Source organism: Electrophorus electricus, chromosome 21 (genome assembly GCF_041902795.1).
Source record: "Electrophorus electricus isolate QZ-2024a chromosome 21, ASM4190279v1, whole genome shotgun sequence".
NCBI lineage: Eukaryota > Metazoa > Chordata > Actinopteri > Gymnotiformes > Gymnotidae > Electrophorus > Electrophorus electricus.
In genome coordinates, this window is record NC_137517.1 from 18,590,328 (window position 1) to 18,617,500 (window position 27,173).

Below are 27,173 nucleotides of genomic sequence, written 5' to 3' on the forward strand. Positions count from 1 at the left end.
ACACACACACACACACACTGTAAGTGTATATCTTTCTCTTACACACACTGACATTATCACTCTATGTCTCATTAATGTGTGTAATGTGTGTAAAATTTCATACATGTGTCTGACTGCAAATTATTATTACAAAGGTATTATAGTAAATTCTATTGTGTAGCCCAGTGTCATGAGAATCTGTGTAATTACCTTTATAAAGTTTGTTAATGCTAAGACACCTGCTCTGTCAGAGGTTTACCACTCAGCTGTAATGGTGTGCTCCACTCTCCTCTAGATGGTACAGCCCACCATGTGGCTGTGTTGTTGTTCCTGTGTTTGAGGTGTCATGTGCTTCCATGTACACACACCTGCCTCTTGCGTGTATTTAAATCCCTGGGTTAAACATCTGCTTTGTTGGTCATTGTCTTGACAGTGTCTTGTGCTCTCTGTGTGCTGCTTTGGGCTTGCTGTGGGCTTGTATATGTTTGTGTCCTGCTATCATTTTGTATTTCACATCTGTGTCCCACCCACCAGGTTTACATTTAAATTATTTAGCTGATGCTTTTATCCAAAGCAACTTACAACTTGAGGGTTAAGGGTATGGGGAGTTATGAGGAGTTCACTGTATGTCTGACTATGGAGATTCAGTGGGGGAGGGGTGGATTATGTGTCGAACATCTAACGGTGTATTAGCGTACAGACGGTGATTCACACACTTTATTTCACCTGCTGTTATTGATAAATGAAAGTAAGATTATTCATGTGGTATCTGGAGTCGAATAAACAGATAATTGTTAACATTAAACAACACAAGCGAAGGTCATCGTTTAGGTAGCTAGCACATTTCCAATGAGACTGTAAAATCAATTGGTTACAATCAAGCATTATAGGTGTTTAAGAAGCAGATGTGTTTTGGTGATGTAAATACTAACAGTCTTTCATTTACCTGACACTTTTATCCAAAGTAACTTACAATTATATACAACTGAGTGCAACTTGGCAAATGAAAGTGGAGAGTTAAGTTGCTCAAGAGCCCAACAGTGACAACTTGGTAGGGGTTGAAGCAGCAACCTTCCAACTCTAAGTCGAGTACCTAAACCACTGAGCTACCGCTACCCATTACTGCGTGATTTTAGCTGTTGCATTGTTACGGATGATATTTATGATATCAGTGACAAACTGCAGGGCACGCGCATGATCACTTCTCGTGAAGTATGAAAGGTTCAGCACACGATTTTCCCACTGTATGTGAGTGTGTGTGTATGTGTGTGTGTGTGTGTGTGTGTGTGAGAGAGTGTGAGCTAATATTTACATGTTTTCAAAGACTGTAGGGATTGACATAATACAATTTAAACCTATAAGAATCATACATCTTTCAACCCTACACAACAGGTACCAGTCTGGTGTGTGTGCACCTGTGGGATGGATGGAGATCTGACTTGGACACCACACTGCTGACGTGGTCTGAGTCTCCCACACAGAGAAGAGGATGACCAAACACACATATGCATGGCTGTACATATGATCTCCATGGTGAAGTGTGTTAATGTGAATATGTGTGAACATTTCTTCAGCACAGGGCTGTGGGTCCTCCTCATGTCTTCCAGGATCTGGACACCCACAGACACACACCTGACCTGTACACCACACACCTGACCTGGACACAATACGCACACATCTGACCGGATCTGAAACTCTGCGGCCTTACTGTTCTCTAGTGCTCATTATTATGATAATTACAGAGATCATTAAAGCTAAACCTGTATATGAGTGTAAAGAAAAGATTTATTAAAATAATTAAATGTAGTTTTATTCTTTACCCCATAAAAAGCTCAACACTTTAACATTATGGGACCACCATTATGGATAAGTGGAATTGCTGTTTTCCACAGAAAAACAGAAAATTTGTGTGTGATGGAGTTATGTATAATATTATGATGATGAAGATATGTATATGACAGTTATGTGGATGATGCACTTACGTGGATGTTGATTTGCTTTCAGTTTGAACTTCAGTGTGTTTCAGTTTGAACACAGGTGATCAGAATTTAAAATGTCTGAAGCAAGTGAATGAATATTTACTAGCTAATGTGTACTAACTACATTTATTAGCTAGATACATTAATTTCTCTAGTACAACAATAAACCAAACATCAGACTTCATTTGAACAGAGATCATGAATGTTACTTACTACTGTATCATATAACAAGAGATCATGGATGTTACACTTACTACTGTATCATACAAGCAGCAGTGAACCCATAACAGAAGAACTTTGGTAAAGAACTGGAACTGCACCTTTAATACTGAGTGTGTGTTTGTGTGACTTTCCGCTGTGAATACTGTGTGTCTGTTCAGTAGAAACCCACCATTGTTCAGAGGATCAATAAACACATCATGATCACAACAAACATGTTAATGTTCATATTTTTGCTTTTCACAGAGTAGGTGCTACATGTACAGTTCTATTTAAGGTAGTGTAGCTTTATGCAGTATTTACTGGGGTTACCTGTATGGTTCTGCTTATTTTAGTGTAGCTTTATGCAGTATTTACTGGGGTTACCTGTATGGTTCTACTTATGTTAGTGTAGCTTTATGCAGTATTTACTGGGGTTACCTGTACGGTTCTACTTATGTTAGTGTAGCTTTATGCTGTATTTACTGGGGTTACCTGTACGGTTCTACTTATGTTAGTGTAGCTTTATGCAGTATTTACTGGGGTTACCTGTATGGTTCTATTTATGTTAGTGTAGCTTTATGCAGTATTTACTGGGGTTACCTGTACGGTTCTACTTATGTTAGTGTAGATTTATGCAGTATTTACTGGGGTTACCTGTACGGTTCTACTTATGTTAGTGTAGCTTTATGCAGTATTTACTGGGGTTACCTGTATGGTTCTACTTATGTTAGTGTAGCTTTAGGCAGTATTTACTGGGGTTACCTGTACGGTTCTACTTATGTTAGTGTAGCTTTATGCAGTATTTACTGGGGTTACCTGTACGATTCTACTTATGTTGGTGTTTCTTGGCTTTCTCACTTACACCCTATTGAGAAGAGCGTGGACACATTTGTCCCTTATTTAATGGAAGGGATTTCTTTGGTTTTATTTGCAGTTCAAGAGACTGTTCGTGGGTCTCTTGGTGTTAGTCCTGCTCAATTAGTGTTTGGACATAAAGTTAGAGGACCTCTGAAACTTTTGAAAGACAGATGGCTACAAAGCAATGAGCTGCAGTTGGGACAACTACATTATGTGAGTCATTTTAAAGAATAGGTAGAGTCTGCTTGTGAACTTGCTAAAAGGAGTTAGCCACAGCTCAATCGAAAATGAAGAAAAGATAAATAAAAATGTGACAGTCCGTTCATTTCAGCCAGGTGATGAGGTGTTGGTTTTGTCGCCTCAAGTAGGGGCTTCACTGCAAACAAGATTTTCAGGACCATGTGCCATTGTGAATAAGATCAGACCAAACTGGACCAAAAACGTAAAACTTGTGTTTGCCAGATCACTAGGTTAAAATGGTATATTCCACGGTCACATTCAACACCTGATGCTGTTCCTTCTGTTGTTGCTAAGTTGCTAAAGGATGAGAACGATGAGTTAGTTCTTTCTGCGGAAGTGACAGCTGTGCATTTGCCAAACTCCAGGCAACTACAGGATTTATATTTATTGCTTCTAGAGCACTCTGATGTTAAGTCTTTAATTACACAATATCATGGTTTGTTTTCTGATATACCTACAAAGACCTCCGAGATAGTTTATAACATCGATGTGGGTGCTTATCCCTCAATCAAGAAACATGCATATTGAGTTAGTCCAGTTAAGTGTGCATGTATGTAAGCTGAAAAGTGATACTTAGTAGAGAATGGATTTGCCGTTGTGACCAAATCCAGTCCTTTGAGTTTGCCATGCATTCTTATACCTAAGCCTGATGGTACTTCACATAAATGCTGTTGCTAGAATGGGTGCTTTTCCTTTACCACAAGTTGAAGATAGTATAGATAATATAGTGTAACAGTGAGCAGTGAGGAGGTGGACGCATGTGTGGAGATTTATGGGCAAATCCAAAATCAGAGTTGTTGTAGTAGTCCAGGGTCATATGACCAACACGGAAAGCAAACAGGGGAAACTGGCTATAATAGATACGAGGAAAAACTCTGAGAAAGAGTGCTAAGAAACACGAAGCCTAGGACACACGGAGTACAAACTTACAGGGATACAGAGACGGGCTTTCAAAAACATTCAGACATTAAACCAGTCAAACACAATGAACCTAACACATGCATTCAAATTAACAATTAACAGCCAAGACACAGGGATCAAGACAGGATTTAAATACATGAACCTAACAAGACTAGAAACAAGGGGCAGGTATGGAAAATCAAACAAGGGGCAGAGAAAACTACGGCAAGGAACTAAAATACACAAGACAGGGAAAACATGGAACACGGAAACTGGGAGGGACTAATTGTGACACATAAGTTCAGCTCGGATGGCAGTAAATTAGACCTGCTGAAGGGTTATTGGCAGGTCCCTTTGCCGTGCTTCTGGTATTTCTGCTTTTGTTACATTTAGAGAAGCGGAGAATCACCTGCAAAGGTTGTGATAATGGATGTGGGTTCAAGTCCTTATCTGGGTGGAGTCTGCATGCTCTACCTGTTGTATTTGTGGGTTTCCCTTGGGGTCTCTGGTTTCCTCCCACAGGGAGGAAGATGAAAACATGGAGGTTAGGTTGACGGGGTACTCTAAATTATCCTGCATGAATGTGACCTGTGTAAGGGTTTAATATCAATATCAAGTGCTGGTTGGTGCTCTGTCCTGTCTTAACCTCTGCACCTGATGCAGTTCCCTTGGGGGGTTGTGGTTTCTAATGTGCACGCTGTGCACAAATTGGCTTTGGCTTCTCGTTGGTGTGAGTGATTGGAGGGTAAAAGCTGATTTCTGTCTGTAAGGTGTCCTTGAGTTTGCAAAAGGTACTATATAAATGTGATTAATAATAATAGTTTATCGCAGGCACCATATACAGGTACACAGTACAGCATTCTTATTCAACAATAAGCACATAGAGATGAACTGTCCAATAGTAGTCGTAGAGAGCGAGCACAGGCTATAAATATCTGTAGGCTGGAAACTGGTAGCTGAAGTAAGTAAAAAAACTACAGGTCCCACAGAGGCAGAATATGATAGTGTACTCTGAAAGTAAAAAGACAGTTTACAAAGTAAATAATTCCACTTCAGGATGCAGGAGATCAAACTTTTTAAAGGAAAAAGCACACAGACTTGGTCGCTGAGGTGAGAGAATGTGGGTAGCAAGTATATATAAGACCAGTAGACATAGATGTTAGACCTGTAGATAGGTGTTAGACCAGTAGAGATAGGTGTTAGACCAGTAGAGATAGGTGTTAGTCCAGTAGAGATAGGTGTTATAGCAGTAGATACATATGTTAGACCAGTAGAGACATATATTAGACCAGTAGGGATAGGTGTTAGACCAGTAGAGATAGGTGATATACCAGTAGAGATAGGTGTTAGACCAGTAGGGATAGGTGTTAGAGCAGTAGAGATAGTTGTTAGTCCAGTAGGGATAAGTGATATACCAGTAGAGACAGGTGTTAGACCAGTAGAGATAAGTGTTAGACCAGTAGATAGGTGTTAGACCAGTAGAGATAAGTGTTAGACCAGTAGATAGGTGTTATACCAGTAGAGATAAGTGATATACCAGTAGATAGGTGTTAGACCAGTAGATAGATGTTAGACCAGTGTAGATAAGTGTTAGACCAGTAGATAGGTGTTAGACCAGTAGATAGGTGTTATACCAGTAGAGACAAGTGTTAGACCAGTAGGGATAGGTGTTAGACCAGTGGAGATAAGTGTTAGACCAGTAGATAGGTGTTAGACCAGTAGAGATAAGTGTTAGACCAGTAGGGATAGGTGTTAGACCATTGGAGATAAGTGTTAGACCAGTAGATAGGTGTTAGACCAGTAGAGATAAGTGTTAGACCAGTAGGGATAGGTGTTAGACCAGTGGAGATAAGTGTTAGACCAGTAGATAGGTGTTAGACCAGTGGAGACAGGTGATAGGGAATGTCATTGTTGTAAGCGTTTCTTCTTCAGTCCTGTCTACGTCTGAAATAAACACGTCTGAACACTGAAATAAAGTCATTGAAAAGGCTCGTCAGTGGTTGTGGATGAGGAGAACAGACACTAGCTGGAGAAATGTACTATAAAGGTGGGATGGTTGAGGTGTTCAGTATTTCAGGTAGATGGAGGACTATGCATGTGAATGGGGTGTGTTGTGTCATTGTGTAATGTGATAGATCCAGATGGATCTGGTGGCACTGCGTGTACATTTGTAATGATCACACATAAAAAAATAATGTTTACATGTGTAATAACCTTTTTTTTCTTTTTTGTTTTTTCTCGTGTTTTTTGTTGAGTGCATATCCCGTAAGGAGGGGATGTAGTACACAAGTTCCCCTTCCTGAACAGATGACTGTAGTTGGGACTGATCACTCAGTGGGCAGGACAATCGTGAATGGATTGACTGGGAAATAGGGAATCCCAGGAACCAGGGGGAAAAAAAAAACTTTTTTTTGGACACACGGAATTAGCAGGTTGTAGGATTTCACTTGGGGAAACCACATCTTCTCCCTCCACTTTCGTGCAGTGGAAACATACCTAGAGGTGTATGGTATTTTTATCATTCCTGACTATTGACGGAGTTTGCTGAGGGATTTACGAACATTGTTTTCCTGTCTACCAAAGGGGATGTTTGAGGTGAGCTTCGAAGTGGAAAAGAGGCTGCCGAGTCCCCATCCTGGTTTACCTTGCTCACTATTTCCTGATTACGAACACTTTTACCGCTGCCATAGTAGTTGTGTTGTCTGACCTGACGTGATATGTTTGGTATATTTGTATAATGCTACTACTTGTAGGGAATGTAGCATATACATATTGTTGAGTGTTATGAAATGTCATACATTTTTACGTTAGTTTGTGATTTTGTGAGAAAGTATTTATGAAATAGCGCTAAAGTGTTAGTCACACCACCCCAACTTTGTTTGTTTGTGAAAGAGTCCTGGGGAAAATGGGGTTAATGTCATACATTAACAGAGCCAGTGGGGCTGGGTATGGTCTTAGTCACCAGGGAGGCCAGTTATGCTTTAAGGTTAAAGAGGTGTGGCTTGGTTTAAAAGTGAGTTTGGAGGGAGTTGGGGCTAGGATACCAGAGCTCACTGCTGAGACTTGTGGAGGTTTGCTGATGACACAACCATGGTGCGAGAACTGGTGAGCTGGTGTAAGGTCAACAACCTGTATCTGAATGTTGACAAGACAAAAGAAATGGTTGTTGACTTCAGGAGAGCAAGGCAAAATCACTCCCTGCTTGCCATCAATGGCTCCTCAGTGGAGATCGTCAAGAACATCAAGTTCCTTGGTGTTCACTTAGCGGAGAACCTCACCTGGACCCTGAACACCAGTTCCATCACCAACAGAACCCAGCAATGTCTTTACTTCCTTCAGAAGCTGAGGGAAGCCCATCTCCCATCACCCATCCTCACTACCTTCTATAGAGGTACTGTAGAGCATCCTGAGCAGCTGCATCATTACCTGGTTTGTGAACTGCACCGCCTTTGACCACAAGAGCCTCTAAAGAATAATGAGAACAGCTGAGAAGATCATTGGGGTCTCTCTTCCCTCCATCATGAAAATCTACATAACACGCTGCATCCGGAAAGCCACCAACATTGTGAAAAACTGGTGGGGTGGGCACTGCAGGGGCCGCTGCTACTGGTGGAGAGTGAGGCATTAGTGGGCAGGAGTCGGTATCGCGGTCAACCTTGGAAACCTGCACAGACTGAAGCATCTGAAACATGCGGTTAGCATCCCACTCCATCTTTTTCCTCTCTCTCTCTTCTGCCTCCCCCATCCAACTCTCCCATGCTCCCCAAATGACTGTAATCAGTCTTTTCTTTTCTGCCTCCCTCAAATTATACTGTATACTGTGTACATTGTAGTTTATTTTTCCCCGTACAACCTCCCAGTTGAAATCCGCATTTACTCCATAATGCTATTTGAGCCGTTACGTCTGGCCCATATTTATTCTCATGTCTGTACATAACTGCAACTTCCATTTTCGAGGCTGACACCCTGATGGTGCAGCTGTTTCAGCTTTTTGTGTCTTACTTTTATTGTTACCCATCACTGCATCAATAATAAAATCAAAATCAAGATATCAATAAAATGTGTTATTAACCCATTGGTGTTACAGAATAATATTATTCTCTCACACAATCAGAGGCATCAAACAATCAATTTCATACCAATATTGGAAAGTTATTTACTACTTACTCTACATCAATTGGCTTCGGTCATCCGCACAACGCTGACACTGTCGTCCTCCGTACTAAAATAAACTTTCCCGAGTGGCCCTGATCTGCAGCTCGTCAGAGTCGACTCTTTACCGCTCGCATCCATCGACAGGAAGGGACTCCGGTGCCACTGTTTCCTTACAGTCCACCTTTTGGAGTTTACACTTTTTGCCCCAGTGTGGTCACACTGCGCCGGGTCCCAGACTTCCCTACAACAGCCGCCGGATCTGCCGTACCCTCCGTTCAATCTACGGTCGATTACAGGAGTTCAGATCCCGCCTCTGGAACTCATACTTTTCCTCTCATAGTTAACTTTTTTAATGAGTCAGGTTCTATCACTTATGTTTCATTTTTATAGCATGGTCTCTCCATAAAGTTATTTTCATTTTTATAACACGGTCTTTCCATAAAGTTATTTTCATTTTTATAGCATGGTCTTTCCATAAAGTTATTTTCATTTTTATAGCATGGTCTCTCCATAAACTTTGTGAACTTAAGCTCTGAAATTTCCAACTATGCAGAACTTTTAAAAGGAGTCTGCTTACCTTCAAAATGCAGACTTTGGAACTTTCAACCCTCACACACAGAACAATGCAGCTGTTAGGTCATCCGTCAGTTGGTGCTGATAACGGTGTGGGTCCACAGCCAAAGTGCCCGTAGTACGGGGCAACAATAAATGTCCTTCCTAAATCCCTAGTCAGTTAGTTGTAAAGTTAAACATTCAAATATAAAATGAAGATGCAGACTTCAGAATTAGTTCAAGAGAACAGCTCGTCTGTCTTTTATTGCAAGCTAACATTAACAAGCATTATTGCAGCACCCTCCAGAGAATGTTACAATTGCCTGTTAACACTTTTTTATTATCTCAATGCTCTGGCATTACTCAATGATGAGGTAGATAAGATTCGCTGTTTTACAAAACCGCCTAGCCCTAGATCTCCTTTTGGGAAAAGAGGGAGGCGTCTGCAAGGTCATTAATGATTATTAATTGATTATTGTGTTGATTCTTGTTTGTGGACCCTGCTTATTGTCACTGCTGTCTTCTTTCATAACTCGCATTTCTACCTCCATGATTAATCATGCTAATGTTGCCTTGGTACCTGTGTATGAGAAAGGTTTATATACTGATATGTGAATCAAAGGGGGGAGTGTTAGATACTGGAGCCTTTCTGCCTTCAGGCACCCAACGCAATGTCTCTGCCTATCAGCCATGACATGACGGCTTGACTGCAAGCTGGTCACCTGAGGTCATCCGCACCCTCTTCTTGTCTCCTTTACCCCTCCCTTTCTCTTTCTTTCTCTCTCTCTCTCTCTCTCTCTCTCTAAGCACAGGAGTGGCTCATGGCGGGCACGGGAACAGCTCGTGGCTCGTTCATGCAGAGAACATCTAATCTTTACTAACCTTGCTTTTTTCCTTTCTACATAGACCCTTAGAACATGCCTCACTTTTCCCCATCATGCTGTAGATTTAGGTAGTAGATATAGGACATATATATATATATATATATATATATATATATATATATATATATATGTGTGTGTGTGTGCTTTCCTCAATAAAGTGGCTCTCTTGATTCACTACCCTGGTGTCAGTTTTTCTTGACTTCCCCGTATCCGGCTACAGAGGACAAAGGGCAGAGGGTAACTTAGAAGATATCAAACCTGAAGTACTGGTCACTTTGAACCAGTTTCTAACAGCCTGGTGTCAGAAGTTGGATACTGTGCAAGTTAGTGATACCCCATTTAATGTGTCTGCTTCCTACTCAGTATGTCTGTGTTTAAATTTAGTTTAAATTCAGTTTAGGAGTGTTTTTGTCTCTAATAAAGTGGAAGAAGTCTTGTCCATTGGCACGAACTGAATGCTGAATTCTGTACGTACTGGTTATCCTGCCTGCTGATAGTGTGGAAGAAGTCTCGTCTGTTGGCATGAGCTGTACAAACTTGTTATCCTCCCTGTTGAGAAGGTGGAAGAAGTCTCATTTGTTGGCATGAGCTGAATTTTGTGAACACTGTGTAAAGATTTGTTATCCTGCCTGAGACTTATTGAAACACAATTTACTGTTTATTGGTGAACCCTCCCTCCTCTGTACCAATTTGAGCGCTCTTTGTATAGTTATATACTTGTGATTTTTGCTGTGTGACCCATGGGTTCTGGTATTAGTTATGTAAAACACAAAAAGGGGGAAACCCCAAAGAATTGGATATCCCAGTGTGGTTTGGGCTCACATTGTGATCCGTACACTGATTGTCTGGCTGGTTGGGCTGGGTTTAGACATTATCCATGTAGAGGCTTGTTTGAACGGGATTTTATAGTGCACTGTGCTATGTTTATTTATGAGGGATATGGGGATGCTAGCTGGGATGTTCAGTATATGAAGAATTCTTGGCAAACCTGGAATAAGGTCAATCCGATGTGGGACAAGGCGCATGGTATAAACCCAATAAGATGCCTGGGTCTGAAATAGCTGTTTTTGCTGCCACACAACTGAAAGGATCCCCTTATCCACTTGTGAAGCATGCACTGATAAGACAGGCTCCTGCTCAGGCAGATGTTTCTGTGCAGAAGGCCACAAACACATCTGAGCTAGATCAGGAATCTGAGAGGGGGCCTTCTGGAGGAGGAGGGGACACACCTGCCATCTATTCTAACCTCACCTCTCTACAGCAGGGTGAGACTTCGGGACATGGCTCCAGCCCACCCACTCCCCCTGAATAGTTCTGCTCCATTCATGATGCTGGGTGAGAAACTGTGTAGAATTATGCCTCCTAACATGACTGATATTAAAAATATTTGTGACAGTTTACCTGATATGACTAATGTTTATGCATTTGTGGATGCTTTAAAGGGATGCACCAAATATGCTCAATTAATAGGACCTGATTTCAGGACCATTCTGATGTGTTGTTTACAGCACAGGTTTACTGAGGAGGAGCTGATTAATGGCATTAAGTCACTGCAACAATGTTTATTACTGGGCCCAGCACACTAACGTTGACACCATTTATCAAGACCTGAGGGAATTCCTACTTAAACTACAGGCCTCTCAGAGAAATATATATGTGGCAACCAACTGCAGATATGGCCCTGATGAGCTGTGCTTAGTGTTTGTTTCCTGTTTTTCTAAGGCCTGGACTGCGCAGACGGGCCTTGGACCAACCTCTGAGTCAGACAGGAACCTGTACAAATCAATTTGTCTGCAAAATATGAATCCCCAACATGCAAAAACTCTGTGGTTTAACACAGGGAACCTCTTTAGTAAGTCCCTAACTGAGTTTGCAGCTAGGGTGTGTGAATTACAGGCTGCAGGCATGTACAATAGAGCAACCAGTCCCTGCCATGTCTAGCACCCAGTCTAAGAAGAACTTGGAGTGCCATTATTGCCACAAAAAGGGTCATTTTGCTTGTGAATGCCGTAAGAAACGGTGGGATGAGTCAAGGTCAAAGAATGACGATGGGAAGGGTCAGCAGCCCAGGGACATATTCCAACATCCTAGTAATTGTCAGGCTGTGCCTGCCTTCCCATCCAGCACTGCCATCTGGACAATGATCCGAACCAGTTTACAGGTTTAAATGCCATCCTAGCTAATGATGTTCATTTGCTTCCCGTTATTGATCTGCTGGTCAATATCTGCTCTTATTCATTTTTGGACTCCAGTGTCACTTATTCATCCTTTAGCTCGCACTGTTCTACTGGTCCAGTCACTGGCTCATCCGTTAGCTCTGTGGGAATTTCAGAGGTCCCTGCAGACTGTCCTAAAATGCACTCTCTGGCTGTTAGAAGTCCGGATGCCCCTCAATTTTTTTGATGCATCAGTTTGTAGTTATTCCTGGTTCTCCATTTAACCTGTGACCATTCGAGGATACCTAGGATGCGGGGATGAGGCACGATGAAACAGGCATTTATTCTTACGAACATTCAAAAACAGAAGACAAGGCCCTAACGCTATGCACATCTCAAACACCAACAAACACGTTACGACACAGGAGACGTATATACACTAAAGACGATTACACATAATGCAAAACAGGTGGATAACATGAGAGGTTGTGGCAACATGGACAAACACACACCCACACACACACCAAGACGTTTGAGGAGGGGGCAGGGCCATAACGTGACAGAACCCCCCTTTAAGGGCGCGACTCCCGGCATGCCAGCTAAACGGGCTGCGGACCCGAGACCAATGCCAAACGGAGAGGCCAGAGGACAGGGCAGTCCGCCCCGGGCTAGCATGAGCAGGAGCACAGGGAGGAACACTGGGACTAACACAATGACAGACACAGGAATGCACACACTGATGGGGACTGACATGGACACAGAGCAGAACAACAGGACAGGCACATGTATGGTAACGGGGAGAGACATGGTGACGGGAACAGGCACAACACTACACAAATTAAACAGTCTGTGAAGCTTGGTGCTGGGGGCTCGTCGTCCTCGGAGCTCGTGACGTTGTTCGGAGGGGGAGGTCTCCCCCTAGAGCACCTTGCCCTGGGCAGAGCCTTAGGAGAGGCCTTGGTTGCTGGTGGCTCATCACCCTTGGAGCCCATGGTATCAGTCTGAGCGGAGGGATCCCGCTGAGGTACCTCCTCCACCTCCATCGACGGGTCCTCATCCTGATCGGACCACCGGTCCAACTCCAGCGTGACGTCACCGCGCTCCCTTCGCTCTTCATACTCCGCATAGCCCTCTGTGAGGTCCATTTAGGACCCTACAAATTCCACTGCCAAGTACCCAGTGGGTCCCTCCCCCGTTGTGATCCCATGGATTGAAGCCCGGATGAGTGATGGTCTCGCCGCAGTAAGGGAGAAGTCCGCAGTGTCCGACTCCGAGGACTAGAAATCATTATACCAGTTGTTTTGGTCAGACATAGTCCCGTGTGACTCCTCCACTTCTGCACCTGGACCATGCTCTCCTATTGCAGGAGTCAGGAGGGTACCCGAGAACATGGAATGCGTCTTTTCCCCTTCTTCCCCTTCTTCTTGCCCTTCCCAGGTATCCTTCTTCGGTTCGTGTTGGGTCACGATTTGATGTTTAAAATGAATCTCTCTCTCTCTGTTGAGCAGGGAAAAATGATGATCTATTCCAGACTAAATATCTTTATGTTTACAGACATGCTGGGCCAGCCTAGCAACACAGCAAAGCACTCTATATTTCCTGAGCTGGAAGACATCCCTAAATCTCTGTGGGCCACCCATAAGAATGATGTAGATTATCCGCCCTACAAGGCTCGACTCAAGCATGGTACCGCTGTTTACTGTAAACAGTATCCGCTATCTCCTGAAAAAGAAGCAGGTCTGTCACCTATCAATGACTCCCTGCTCACCCAAGGTGTAATCATTCCCACTGTGTCACCCTATAGTACCCCTGTAAACCCAGTGCGTAAACCAGGCGGTAAGGGGTGGAGATTTACACAAGATCTCAGGTACATTAATAATATAGTAGCTCCTATAGCCCCGCTGGTGCCTGATGTGTCTGCCATTTTAAACACTATACCTGCACACCATCACTATTTTACTTTTGTAGATATTTGCTCTGCCTTTTTCTCTGTACCAATCCACCCAGACAGCCAAGCACTTTTCGCATTTACATTTCAGGCTAGGCAATACACGTGGTGCCGGCTCCCCCAAGGCTTCCTGGACCCCCTGGCTGTGTTCTCTGCTGTTGTAAGAGAAAGGGAGGAGTAAAGTACGCAAGAAGAGGGAACAGACAACCTCGGGCAACCAACTAGCGGTCAAGCCATCATGTCATGGCTGATAAGCAGAGACCTTGCATTGGGTGCCTGAAGGCAGAAAGGCTCCAGTGTCTAACAATAATAATAAAACAAAAAAAAACACCAATACAATTCTTTATTTGAAATATAATCTTTAGAGGCTTGTATTACTAAAACATCAATAAAATGATCCAACCAGTTAAAAGGGTTTCAGATGTTGTGTTTTGAGTCTCAGTGCCCTCACACACATACTGAGAAAACCAGACCTGACAACAAAGAGGAAAGTGACGTCCACACACACACGAGACCAGAAAACATGTGAGGAACCAAAGTTTAACCCGAGTGTGTTTAATGTGTGGTGGATAAATCCTAAACACACATCCAGTACCACAATCTGAAACAGCAGGCAAAGGTCAAAAATACCAGAAGTAACAAAGTAACAGAGAGACAAAGCAACAGTAACAGACAAAAGTCAGATCAAAACCTGTCAGACTGATGAAGACTTAAAGAACGCTTTGGGATTGCAGACTACAAAGTAGCAGCAAGACTCCCCAACTAAACTACACAACAAGAGAATCTTAACCACACTAATACTAATCACCAAAAAAGGTGCAACACAATAGAGTGATTGACAAGAGGGAGGAGCTGCAGTGGGGCTGATCCCTGGTGACCAGAGGTAGTGCCCTCCTGAACCAGTGGATCAGTCCATTTCTGTGATACTGACTGTGATACATATTTAATATCCTTCAGTCTATAGTGGTGTGTCTCACTGGGGATGCCTACTAGAGAACAACAGGATTAGGATTAAGGTTAGGATTAGGGTTAGGTTTAGGGTTTAGGGTTAGAATTAGGGTTAGGATTAGAAATTCAGCAGTGAATAGTCAGGAGACTGTACTGATCCTCAGAGTCCTGATGTTTATTTACGCACATATAAAAACTTCAGATCAAATTTTTATTCATCAAAAATAAGGGTGCTAATCTAACAATGAGTAGTTAATTCAACAACAGACATGAGATCAGGAGGAGATGAAGAAGTAGGATAGACAGAGAGAGACAGGAGAAGGAGAGAGGAGGATGATAGAGAGAGAGAGGTGTGGATGAAGCCTAAGAGTCATCACCTTCTGAGAGTCATCACCTCCTGACCTTGATACCTCACAGACAGACACCACGGCACAGAAGACTTACAGAGACATTTAGAAAAGTACAGAAAAACAAACATAATATAAAACTTAATCAAAAATAATCACAAAATAAAACAAATACATATTGATTCCTTCACCCTAGTGAGGCTCACTACAGAAGATCACCAGGATTAGAGTTAGGGTTGAACCCTAGCGAGGGTCACTACAGAAGATCACCAGGATTAGGGTTAGGGTTAAACCCTAGTGAGGCTTACTACAGAACATCACCAGGATTAGGGTTAGGGTTAAACCCTAGTGAGGCTCACTACAGAAGATCACCAGGATTAGGGTTAGGGATAAACCCTAGTGAGGCTCACTACAGAAGATCACCAGGAATCTCCAGGTCATTTATTTACAAAGTGCTGCAGTTACATAACACTGCAAAAAAAATTAAAATTCTTGGCTCAAAGGTTAAAAGGTGGAGTATAATGTGTCTCTCTGAGTGACTCTAGTAACAAACACACAAACATAAACAGTCACTCAATCACAAGCTTCAGAACTGCTGAAAAGACAGAAGGTCTGTTGGCTGTGAAGCCCCACAGAACTCATACACTCATCAACTCTACAGAGAAGGAACTCCAACACCACTGAATCTGATTCTCCTGGAATGTTTTTGCTACAACCATTAAACTTCATATGAAGATTTATATGATAAAACAAACAAAACAATTATAATGTTATCAAGCATTTCTATACTAAGAGTGAAATTAGTATGTACATTATGGTAAAACTACACTTTCACTGTTAGAGATTTTATCTCGAACCTGTTACATCTCCATCTGTTATAAAACATCTTCCTGTTGTAGACATGAGTATCTGAAATGGTCATTTAAAATGTGTTTAAACCAAATAAATAAATGAACACTTGGATAAGAGGGTTTAAACTCCTGGTCTTGTAGAAGCTTGAGTGAGTAACACAGGAGGATGAACTCTGTTTCCCAGCAGTCTGTGCTGTTCCTCAACAACCTTGACAAAGATGATTCAGAAAACATTCATTAGGATCAGTCATTATTTCTGTTTAATGTCCATAGAATCACTGTCAGTTCAACTCCACACTACCTGTCCTATATTTAATAAAGTTGGTAGGTTCAGTCCTGTGCACATAAACAGTGAAGGGCTCTTACATGTTTCAGGATTGTTTATTAATTATTATAAACCTGAGAAGAAGTCACTTTGCATTGTTATTCAGTTTCACTTGAAACAAGGTTTAAAATGAACACTGGCTCCTTTTTCACTGAGTCATATTTATTAAAAAATAAATCCAACCACAGCAGCTGGTACTGACAGTAATGAATGAAGTGGAGATCAGTGAGCACTCTATGGAGTGATATCTGCTGACTGGCTTCAGTTCTGTTTCCTTCATTGTTAGCTGGTTTTGAAGGACTGGTTTAAGCTCTTCTTATGACCAGTTATAGTGTTCCTTTAGGTCTTTGGGTCCAGTAGTGGCTCAGTACAGCCTGGTACCTCTGAAATCATACCATAGATCTTGGAGCTCTGACCTTTGTGTGAGTCCTGCCTCAGCTCTGAGTATACAGTGTCTGCCCCCACACTGCTCTTCTCTAGTAGGGACAGAAGAGCCTGAATTACACCACAGGAATAAGTCCAACCCTCCAAATGATTAAACACAACATGACCTGAATAACCTACAGTGGGTAACTAAGCACACAATGTTACTAAGCAGTGAATCAAAACGTAGAATCTTAAGAGTTATTCAGGTCAGCTGTATCTTGGTTTGTCACTGCTGTAGGTGACTAAAGTTTCTCCTTTTCATGTACCTTCTTTTTTCTTTGCTTTCTGTTTTGGTTTCAGTTTGATCTCAGCATAAGTAACTTCACTGGGTCCAGCACCAGTGTCTGCAGTAACAGAGAAAAAAAACAAAGCAAACACAGGCGTGACCTCTCACTGACCTTTAGTGTTCTAACCCACCAGCCAATAACATCTCATCTTACACGCTTCATTCCCACAATGTACTGCTGCTGCTTTTGGAGACCAGCATGTGTTTCCTTTGTCTCATGTGATGATTATATAGTAGATATATATAGTAGTATACATACAGTAGAGTGATGTGAATCAGAGTGTATTCTTCAGTGTGTTGTTATATAATACCTGTTACTTATATGTATAATAGAGTGATGTTGTGTATGAGTTGTGAATTAAATCCCAGTGTGAGGGAGATGTGGATGTACCTTTATTCATGCTTTTTTGCGATGTTTCATGACCTGAGCATAAGTGACATCACTGAGATCATCTGCAGGTTCATCTGACACAGAGTGCAGTGTGTTTATCACAGTGTACAGTGTGTTTATCATAGAGTACACTGTGTTTATTACTAAAAGAGGTTTCTGGGCTTTACTGTATAGCTGCACTCTGTCCAACTCTTTCACTACTACACTCAGTGGGAAATGAAATCGTTACCTGTGCTGCTCCTGTCTGCTGGCTTAGCTGTGTCATATATGTGGGCAGCTTCTGGGGTTAAAGGAAAATAAAGCTAAATTGAAAGATTACTGGACACAGTAGAGAATGAATCACAAGTGATGAACGATTATTTAAATTGTCTTAGAGAAGATAAAGCTTTAAGTTAATTGTTAATAATGAAAGTTGTTGTTGTGTCATGGTCTGAGCAGTGTGCAGTGGTGTGACTGACACCCTTCACCTCCTGACTCTCTCTGGGTCTGATCTGATGTCTGATTGATGTCTGACTGACTCCCAGTACAGCGACACAGAGATTCTGCTCCAAGGCAACATGGAAATAAAGGAAAAGTGTTTAATACTGTAAAAGGTTTCATGATGTGTATCATACAAACATATAATATTTAAACTATTCATAAATGACCTGCAGTTGATCTCAGACCTTTGTTGGTTTTGTAGCACCACAGCAGGATCAGTAAGAGGAAGAAGACAACCAAACTCGGTCCCACAGTCAAACCAACCAGGCCAAGAGAGGAGGAATCATCAAATGAACTCATAGGAACAAAAACATCACATGAATCAAAATGATTTGTCACACGTCTCTGCTCCAGACTATGTGAGCTCACTGTGTACTCGATTCTTCAACACAGTAGGGGGCGCTATTAGTGAGATCAGGTCTTGTAGTGCAGGGTGCAAACAAATGCTTTTAAACCGGGGTGCCAAAACAACAGTCTTGTGTATTATTTTTTAAGATCCATTATAAGTTGGTAATGATATTAACAAGAAATGTAGTAAGTTTGCATTTCACAGCTATAATACCATGCAGTATTACTGGAATAAAGGTACATTTACAGTATATTTTTTACCCTTAATAAGTAAACACAATACATGTGGACTGCGTGTGTTCTGCTAATTTCTAAAAAGAGTTTAAATGAGTAAAATAGATGTTAAATTCATGAAATGACTGTGATCTTACCATGTACAGAAAAAGAATACAGTGGAGTTGAATATGCGCCATCTCTCTGCTACCATGTGGTAGTGGGCCTTTTGTTAGGGGGGTAGGCATTGGTCTTCCTGGTTGAGTACATTTGTATGTATGTATATGTGCATGTGTGTGTATGTATGTATGTATGAATGTGAGGAGTGGGTCCTTTGTTAGGGGGGTAGCCGTTGGTCTTCCTGGTTGCGTGAGTGTTGGGGAGGTTTTGTCTATGAATTGAGTTTGTGTTCAGCAGAGAGACTGAGGTTAGTGGTACAGCTGAGTTACTGGGTCAGTGTTCAACTTGAGGTTGAGGTTCATGTCACAGGGTTTCCTTTCATATCTATAAAATGAAGAGTCTCTCTTGTGTCAGGCTGAATACAGCCAGTCTGTGTTGGTCAAGATCATTCTTCCCCCTCTTAATATAAGTGTTTTCGTTTATATTACAAAAAGCAAAGGGGTAATAATGTTTGTCTTGGTAATTTCCCGTTGATCGTCACCTTCATTTATTGTTTACTCATGTTACATTTTTTGAGATTGCAGTATTTTTACCCAGTTAGTCTGTTAAAATCTTAATATACACTATGTTACATTCTATCACATTTACCCCAACACACAAAACAGCCCAAGCAGTGGATGTTATCTGCTGATTTTCTGTAGCGTTTGTTTGTAGGTTGCACTTGACTGTTTCAGCATCACACAGCATGTAGGTTTTCCCACTCATATCTTTGGGCATTCTTTGGATTTGTTATATTCTACTGACTTCTCAATTCCTAAATTATGTTGGTATGATCCAAATCTCAAATATACAGACTATCCGGTTTCTATAGTGATAGTGATGTAATGGCTGTCAACCCTGTGTAGGTAGTTATGAATCTTGGGGTTCTTCTTCACCCCACACTTTCACTTGAACCTCATGTTAGATCCCTCACTAAATCTGTTTCTCTCCTCTAAAACTCTACTCCATGGTTTCAGTAGCTTTTGTGTTGATCATTGTAATCATCTCTTCACTGGTCTTACTGTTAAACTCTGAAAAACTCATCTGCTAGAGTCGTAAGCATCCATATCACTTCCGTGATTCATCAGCTACGCTGATGTGTAGAAGTACGCTGATAACTGGTCTGTTCCCATATTCAGTACAAACATGTACCAGACCTTCTCTTCCTGCTCTCCAACCCAGTACATCAAACAGAACCCTTTCCATAACACATCTGGATACAGTGAGAACACCTGAGCACATGGAAGTGAAACTCTGATCCTCCCTTCTGAGGGAACTACACAACTAACACACATAATCTCATCAGTCAGGATCCTCAGACTGCACATTACCAACTTCATACAGCACCTCTGACTCTAATGAAGACATAAAGAGAACATTTACTCACAGAGCATCACAGGGAGTGGACTGAGCTCCATACTGTCCCAGTAATCACAGACTGACTGACTGACTGTGTATGTTAAAGACACATCACTTCCTGTGTTCTCAGAATTAATGAGTTATTATAATGAGGTTATTTTAAGTGTCTTGACCGTCTGTGGTGTGAGTACTAGATATAGTGAGGCCAAGTCCTGTGTTCTCTAGTCAAAGCACACTTCTGATAAAGAGAGAAATAGAGGGAAATATACATGTATAGAGAGAGGGAGAGAGAGAGAGAGAGAGAGAGAGAGAGAGAGGGAGAGAGAGAGAGAGAGAGAAGAGGTCGTGGTTTCCATTTTATATTAAGTGTCTCTACTGTGTGGTGTGTATGTAGGACACAGTGAGGCCAACTCTTCATCATAATTATAAATAATATTATTCATTTTAACTCATTAATTTAATGTAAATGTGTTGAAAGAATGTTTTGCAGATCTCTAAAACCTCCTTTAGTGGACACAGACTGTGTGGTTCCTTCCTCTTTACATGACGATCTCACATTTTACTTCTCTCTCTCAAAGACACACACACACACACACACACACACACACACACACACACTCACACACACACTCACACACACACACACACACACACACACATACACACACACACACACACACACACACACACAGACACACACACACACACACACACACACACACACACTCACACTCACACACACACACACATACACACATACACACACACACACACACACACACACACACACACACACACACACACACACACACACACACACACACATACACACACACACATGAATAAAATGGAGGCATGAGCTCAGAGGGAGGTGAGTGTTGTGGTTTCTGTTCTATTTCAGCTGTGTAACAGAGGGAGGAAGTGCAGGGTGGTGGGTGTTATGGACTGTTAGAGGTGATAAAAAGTGACCTGCTCTCTACTTCATGTTACTGATACTCAGTGGTGTTTAACAATATTCATTTAAAGTGTGCAGAATCAGAATTCATTCTCTCTTCTTTCACCTGCACATTCTCTTTTCCACTCTCCACAAACTTTGTGTTGAGTTTGCATGGATCTGGTGTTAAAGTGTTTAGAGTGTGATCATCTTACTGTGGTGTCTGAGTGATGAGGGCTTGATACTAGAACACGTGTGTCTGTCCCTGTGTGACACCCTGAGGAATTCTCTAGTGCTCTTCCTCTGACTGCTACCCTTGTGTCCTGGAGCAGGACAAACTGCTCCAGGGGAGAGAAGTGGATCAGCGCTGCCTCCTGTTCCCTCCCCCAGCATGGAGGTCCTGGAACAGCACTAAAAGTGACCCACCCCAGTACACACAGAGGAAAGACTGAGACTAATAATAATAATATTTCATATTAGGTTTGGTGAAGGGTTGGCCTCACTGTCTTACAGAAGGAAAAAGATTGTAAAGAGAACATTTACTGTTATTCTTCATATATTTTAACTGAATGTGTGTGTGTGTGTGTGTGTGTGTGTGTGTGTGTGTGTGTGTGTGTGTGTGTGTGTGTGTGTGTGTGTGTGTGTGTGAGTGTGTGTGTCATTGAGAGAGAGAAGTAAAATGTGAGATCGTTATGGAAAGAGGAAGGAACCACACAGTCTGGGTGCACTAAATGAGGTTTTCTGCAAAACATTCTTTCCCAAAGTATTCAACACATTTACATTAAATAAATGAGTTCAAATGAATAATATCATTTATAATAATTATGATGAAGAGTTGGCCTCACTGTGTCCTACATACACAGCACACAGTAGAGACACTTTATATAAAATGGAAACCACAACCTCTTCTCTCTCTCTCTCTCCCTCTCTCTCTCTCTCTCTCTCTCTCTCTCTCTCTCTCTCTCTCTCTCTCTCTCTCTCTCTCTCTCTCTCTCTCTCTCTCTCTACCCCCCTTCTCTTTGTCTATGTTTATTTCCTTATATTCTCAGAAGTGTGCTCTGACTAGAGAACACAGGACTTGGCCTCACTATATGTAGCACATACACCACAAAGGGTCAAGACACTTAAAATAACCTCATTATAATAACTCGCATTAATTCTGAGAATACAGGAAGTGATGAGTCTTTAACACACACAGTCAGTCAGTCAGTCCGTCATTACTGGGACAGTATGGAGCTCAGTCCACTCCCTGTGGTGCTCTGTGAGTAAATGTTCTCTTTATGTCTTCATTAGAGTCAGAGGTGCTGTATGAAGTTGGTAATGTGCAGTCTGAGGATCCTGACTGATGAGATTATGTGTGTTAGTTGTGTAGTTCCCTCAGAAGGGAGGATCAGAGTTTCACTTCCATGTGCTCAGGTGTTCTCACTGTATCCAGATGTGTTATGGAAAGGGTTCTGTTTGATGTACTGGGTTGGAGAGCAGGAAGAGAAGGTCTGGTACATGTTTGTACTGAATATGGGAACAGACCAGTTATCAGCGTACTTCTACACATCAGCGTAGCTGATGAAACACGGAAGTGATATGGATGCTTACGACTCTAGCAGATGAGTTTTTCAGAGTTTCACAGTAAAACCAGTGAAAAGATGATTACAATGATCAATACAAGAGCTACTGAAACCATGGAGTAGAGTTTTAGAGGAGAGAAACAGATTTAGTGAGGGATCTAACATGAGGTTCAAGTGAAAGTGTGGGGTGAAGAAGAACCCCAAGATTCCTAACTACCTACACCTAGTTGACAGCCATGACATCACTATCACTATAGAAACCGGACAGTCTGTATATTTGAGATTTGGATCATACCAACATAATTTAGGAATACAGAAGTCAGTAGAGTACAGCAAACCCAAAGAATGACCACAGATATGAGTGGGAAAACTTACATGCTGTGTGATGCTGAAACAGTCAAGTGCAGCCTACAAACACCCTGTAGAAAATCAGCAGATAACATCCACTGCTTGGGCTGTTTTGTGTGTTGGGGTAAATGTGATAGAATGTAACATACAGTGTATATTAAGATTTTAACAGACTAACTGGGTAAAAATACTGCAATCTCAAAAAATGTAACATGAGTAAACAATATAGGAAGGTGACGATCAACAAGAAATTACCAAGACAAACATTATTACCCCTTTGCTTTTTGTAATATAAACAAAAACACTTATATTAAGAGAGGGAAGAATGATCTTGACCAACATAGACTGGCTGTATTCAGCCTGACACAAGAGAGACTCTTCATTTTATAGATATGAAAGGAAACCCTGTGACATGAACCTCAACACACACAACTCCACTGGATTCTTTTTCAGAGCTTCATCTTATGAGCATAAATGGGGAGATGGAGAACAACAGTTCTGCAGTCCTGGAACAGCTCACAAACACTTTTATTTTCTCCCATTAATACTGCCTGACTATTTAACAATTAATCCCATACAAGAATCTCAGAAACAGATTCACAAATTCAGCAGATTTGTGAATCAGTATTACGATCCCGAGCGTCGCTGCATTCACCTGCTTTCAGTTTCTGTTTCCATCCTGGCTTTCATTTCCATTTGATTTCCATGGATTTCATTTCCATATGTGATTCTTTGTTTTGGTTTCGTTAGTTCAGCCCCTCGTTTAGTTTTCTGTCCTTCATTAGTTTCCGCTGTTCCTCGTTTCTACCTTGTTAGGTCATGTTTTTAAACCCAATGTTTTCCTCAGTGTCTTGCTGGTCGTTGTTCTAGCCGTTATCTGCTCATTGTGTTTGTACTAAGCCGTTGTCTGAGCTCTTGTCTAGTTTTCGTTTATTCAGTCAATGTTCTGGGTTCTGCCTTGTTGTCTGTGTATCTGTACCCTGTTTTCTCTGAGTTTGTCTGTTGATTTATTTTCCGATTTTCGTGTTTTTCTTTCTCTTTAATATATTTCCTGGATCTGTTCGTATTGGTGCTGTGACCCTGGACTGGCTTAATGACCCAGATTCTGGATTTGCTCTTAATAAATCTCGCTCTTCTCAGCGTCTGCGTCCAGCTCTCTATCGCTCCACGTTACACCGTGTGTGTTCATTCTTCATAAATCTTCTAAACACTTAGAGAATGTTGGATAGGATGTCCATAAGTAACAGACACTGTGGAACTGTGAAACAGCAGTAGTGAATCTGCTCATACCACAGCACACACCACTGTCCACAGAAACATAAATCACTGACGCCCCCTTGTGTTCACAACTTTCAGCGCTCTAAAGCACTCTAATGATGGTTTATCGTGACAGTCATGTCTTTCACTTTTGTTTAATTAGGGTACTTGTGAAAACAGCAGTCATTTTCCCCACTCCGTTTGAAGCAGAGTTTAGATGTACATTTATTCAAACCGATATCTAGCTTGTTAAGGTGTTTTTATTAAATGAACAATTGTACAGAGTGGTAACCAGCATGTTAAGGTGTTTATGCTTAAATTAACAATGATACTTTTATTTTAATTGTGTCTGAAATGTTTTGCTCTCATGTGTTTTCTTTAATAAATTAATTAATTGTTCATATTCATATGTTCCCTCTTTTATGTTTATAGTGCTCATTTTATTGGTTCAAGCTGGACTTGCTCAAGGTGATTTATATTCTGTTTATATATTATTTAAAACCCAAACTGCCATTACTAATTAGACATTTATGAAAATTTGCTATTTTAAATGTATTAATTTACACATTTAGCATTTTAGTGTATTTATTTTATAATTAAAGAATTTATATAGTATTAAAATATATGCAGGACCAGATAGCACTGACTGGTGTGGTAGATTTAGATTTAGATCTGTGTAATTTATTTGTTTTCAAAGTAACTGAATGAAGAATTCAAATGTTTAATGTTTCTGCAGGTCATGTTAAAGCTGTTGTGAGTGTAAGTCCTGATAATCACGTGTTCAGAGGAGAGACTGTGACTCTCAGATGTGACATACAGGGAGAAGGAGACACTGGGTGGACATACAGCTGGTATAAGAATAACTACAGTATCTACCCAAACGTCACATACAATCCATACATGATCAGCTCTGTTACACAGTATTACAGTGGTACATACACCTGCAGAGGGTACAGGGGAAGAGACTCTCAGAGCTCAGAGATCAGTAATGCTGTTACATTAACTGTGTCAGGTGAGTTTGGACTGTGAATTTAGCCAATAGACATTCATAGCAAGGTTGTTATTGTGTGTACGTGATTTTAAACACTCAGGATTTTATATTTGCTGTGTTACAGAGAGAGCCCAGGCAGTACTGAATGTGTCTCCACAGAGCTGGCTGACTGAAGGAGACTCAGTGAGTCTAAGTTGTGAGGTCAGAGACTCCTCTACAGGCTGGACATTCAGCTGGTACAGAGCTGTTCCCTACAGAGAATGTTTAACTCCAGTAACACACAATCATAGCTATGTGAGGTATTGTGTTGAGCTCCTCTCAGACAGCATCAGAGGATCTGGAGGCTCCTACACTCTCAGTCCTGCTGCTCAACATCACACAGGAGTTTATGTGTGCAGAGCAGAGAGAGGAGAACCAGCCTATCAGACACAGTACAGCAACACACAGCCACTATGGATCACTGGTGAGGACAAACAACAGCAGTGTGTGTGTGTGTGTGTGTGTGTGTGTGTGTGTGTGTGTGTGTGTGTGTGTGTGTGTGTGTGTGTGTGTGTGTGTGTGTGTGTGGATGAAACATTAGACATTCAGTGTCATAGTGTCATTCCTAAGTCCGCAGTCAGCTAGTCTTAAAGTTAAACATTCAAATATAAAATAAATATGTTAGAGAATGTCTAACAATCACACAAAGAAACACATTTTTATACATTGGTCAGAAGTAATTATGTATTCACCCCACCTTCTTTTACATACTAGCGTTGCATTCACCTTCATTACATCCAAACCAAACATTTGTCAACATATGGTCGTTCCTAGAGCTTCCTAAGTTCAAGACTGTTTACTCAATACGCACTAAATAGAAATAAAGATGCAGACTCTGGAATTAATTGAAGAGAAGCGCTGGTCCCGTCTTTATTCTGAGCTCAATGTTATAAACGAGGCATTATCTGGAGAATGTCTAACAGTCTCAGGTGGGCTCACCTTTACACCTTTTCTTCAAGGACCCTTACATCACCATTTTTATTTTTTCATAATATTTGTCCAGGATCCACTATTGTTCTCCACACCAAACATTATTCAATGTATGCAAATTGATATTCAATACTTACACCAACCCGTTCTTGGTACCATTACGTTCATCCTGAACTACTTCTACTTTTTAAAGGCGATCATATTCTATATCACCGGATGCCCATATTGGTTCTTCCAGTGATGTCCATATTGTTTCTTCCGGTGCTTGGACGGGCTGTCCCGTCCTTGAAGCAAGACTCCCCCTCGACTGAGGCCCCTAGAGGCCTGTCAGAGGCCTCCTGAGGATTTACACTGAAGCCTACAGAGATCTTTCCAGCATGAAACCAGTTTATTCTGGACCTTCCCTATTTTTCTGCTTACAATATCATTTTATTACCTTGTTATGACCCTGTCAGGTGCAAATGTCTAAAGTAACAGAAGTTGTGGAATAAAATGAACAGCAACAAAACAAACAGAAGCACAAATGGAAGGTTTTTTTTAGTGTATTGTACAGAGGTTATGATTTACAAATAATCTTACTGCTGCAATTCCTTCAGAAGTGGCCCAGGCCAAAATAATAACCAAAACCCACACTAAGGAAATAAAACTATACACTAACTAATCCTAATAACACAAGAAACATACAACAAACCTTTCTAACTTCCTGACACAAACAGACAAAACCCACAACCAACAAAAATTACAGTCACTCCTTACCACCAGTGTCCAACACCAATGTACCAAACAAACAATATTTACACTCTTTACACAATCTATATATATATGTATGTATACACAGCTACCGAAGCAGGAGGGGCGAAGCCAAAGACGAAGTTCAAAAATGTGAAAAACAAAGTGATACACAACACGTCATACAAATGTTCAATCACAGCCAAACAAACTCCAAGCTAACACACAGTCTCCTTACTCGCTGTCTTCCTCTTCCTCTCTTGTGGGAGGGCCTTTTAAATAGCCGACACAGTTGGCTGGAAAACCCGGCAAGGAACGTGGCGGAGTCTCAAACAGGGTGGAAATCCTGGCAGTGAATCTGGAACACACACACACACACACACACACACACACAC

At 41.4% G+C, this 27,173-nt stretch overlaps 3 protein-coding genes and 1 long non-coding RNA gene across 5 annotated transcripts in view; 2 read left to right on the plus strand and 2 right to left on the minus strand.

Moving 5' to 3' along the window:
• The window catches only part of LOC118240639 (uncharacterized), a 52,707-nt gene that overhangs the window by 19,059 nt on the left and 6,475 nt on the right, over positions 1–27,173 (plus strand). The window lies entirely within an intron of this gene.
• On the minus strand, positions 14,955–18,563 carry LOC145652899 (uncharacterized). Of its 2 annotated transcripts, XM_081704727.1 has the most exons (5): positions 18,092–18,563; positions 17,894–17,968; positions 17,016–17,093; positions 16,740–16,799; positions 14,955–16,206 (listed from the first exon to the last, which is right to left on the minus strand). In XM_081704727.1, exons 1-5 carry the CDS (start codon positions 18,204–18,206, stop codon positions 16,199–16,201), a joined length of 336 nt encoding a protein of 111 aa, XP_081560853.1. In that variant the 5' UTR covers positions 18,207–18,563; the 3' UTR covers positions 14,955–16,198. The 2 variants fall into 2 exon arrangements, with proteins under 2 accessions (XP_081560853.1, XP_081560852.1); XM_081704726.1 differs by having other exon boundaries at positions 14,955–16,799.
• LOC145652982 (Fc receptor-like protein 5) overlaps positions 19,773–27,173 on the plus strand; it is a 10,284-nt gene continuing 2,883 nt past the window's right edge. Inside the window, exons 1-4 of the mRNA XM_081704840.1 lie at positions 19,773–19,848; positions 24,522–24,557; positions 24,826–25,101; positions 25,205–25,543. Coding sequence (XP_081560966.1) covers positions 19,773–19,848; positions 24,522–24,557; positions 24,826–25,101; positions 25,205–25,543 — 727 coding nt within the window. The remainder of the gene's footprint in view (positions 19,849–24,521; positions 24,558–24,825; positions 25,102–25,204; positions 25,544–27,173) is intronic.
• LOC145652908 (uncharacterized) overlaps positions 25,961–27,173 on the minus strand; it is a 1,533-nt gene continuing 320 nt past the window's right edge. Inside the window, exon 2 of the long non-coding RNA XR_014119179.1 lies at positions 25,961–27,136. This is a non-coding gene — a long non-coding RNA (uncharacterized LOC145652908). The remainder of the gene's footprint in view (positions 27,137–27,173) is intronic.

Coding starts and splice junctions, on each gene's coding strand:
- LOC145652899 (XM_081704726.1), bottom strand. CDS start 18,206: ATGAGTTCATTTGATGATTCCTCCTCTCTTGGCCTGGTTGGTTTGACT. Junction 17,969..18,091: donor GTGCTACAAAACCAACAAAG/GTCTGAGATCAA, acceptor GCCTTGGAGCAG/AATCTCTGTGTCGCTGTACT. Junction 16,800..17,015: donor GAAAGCAAAGAAAAAAGAAG/GTACATGAAAAG, acceptor TGTCCCTACTAG/AGAAGAGCAGTGTGGGGGCA.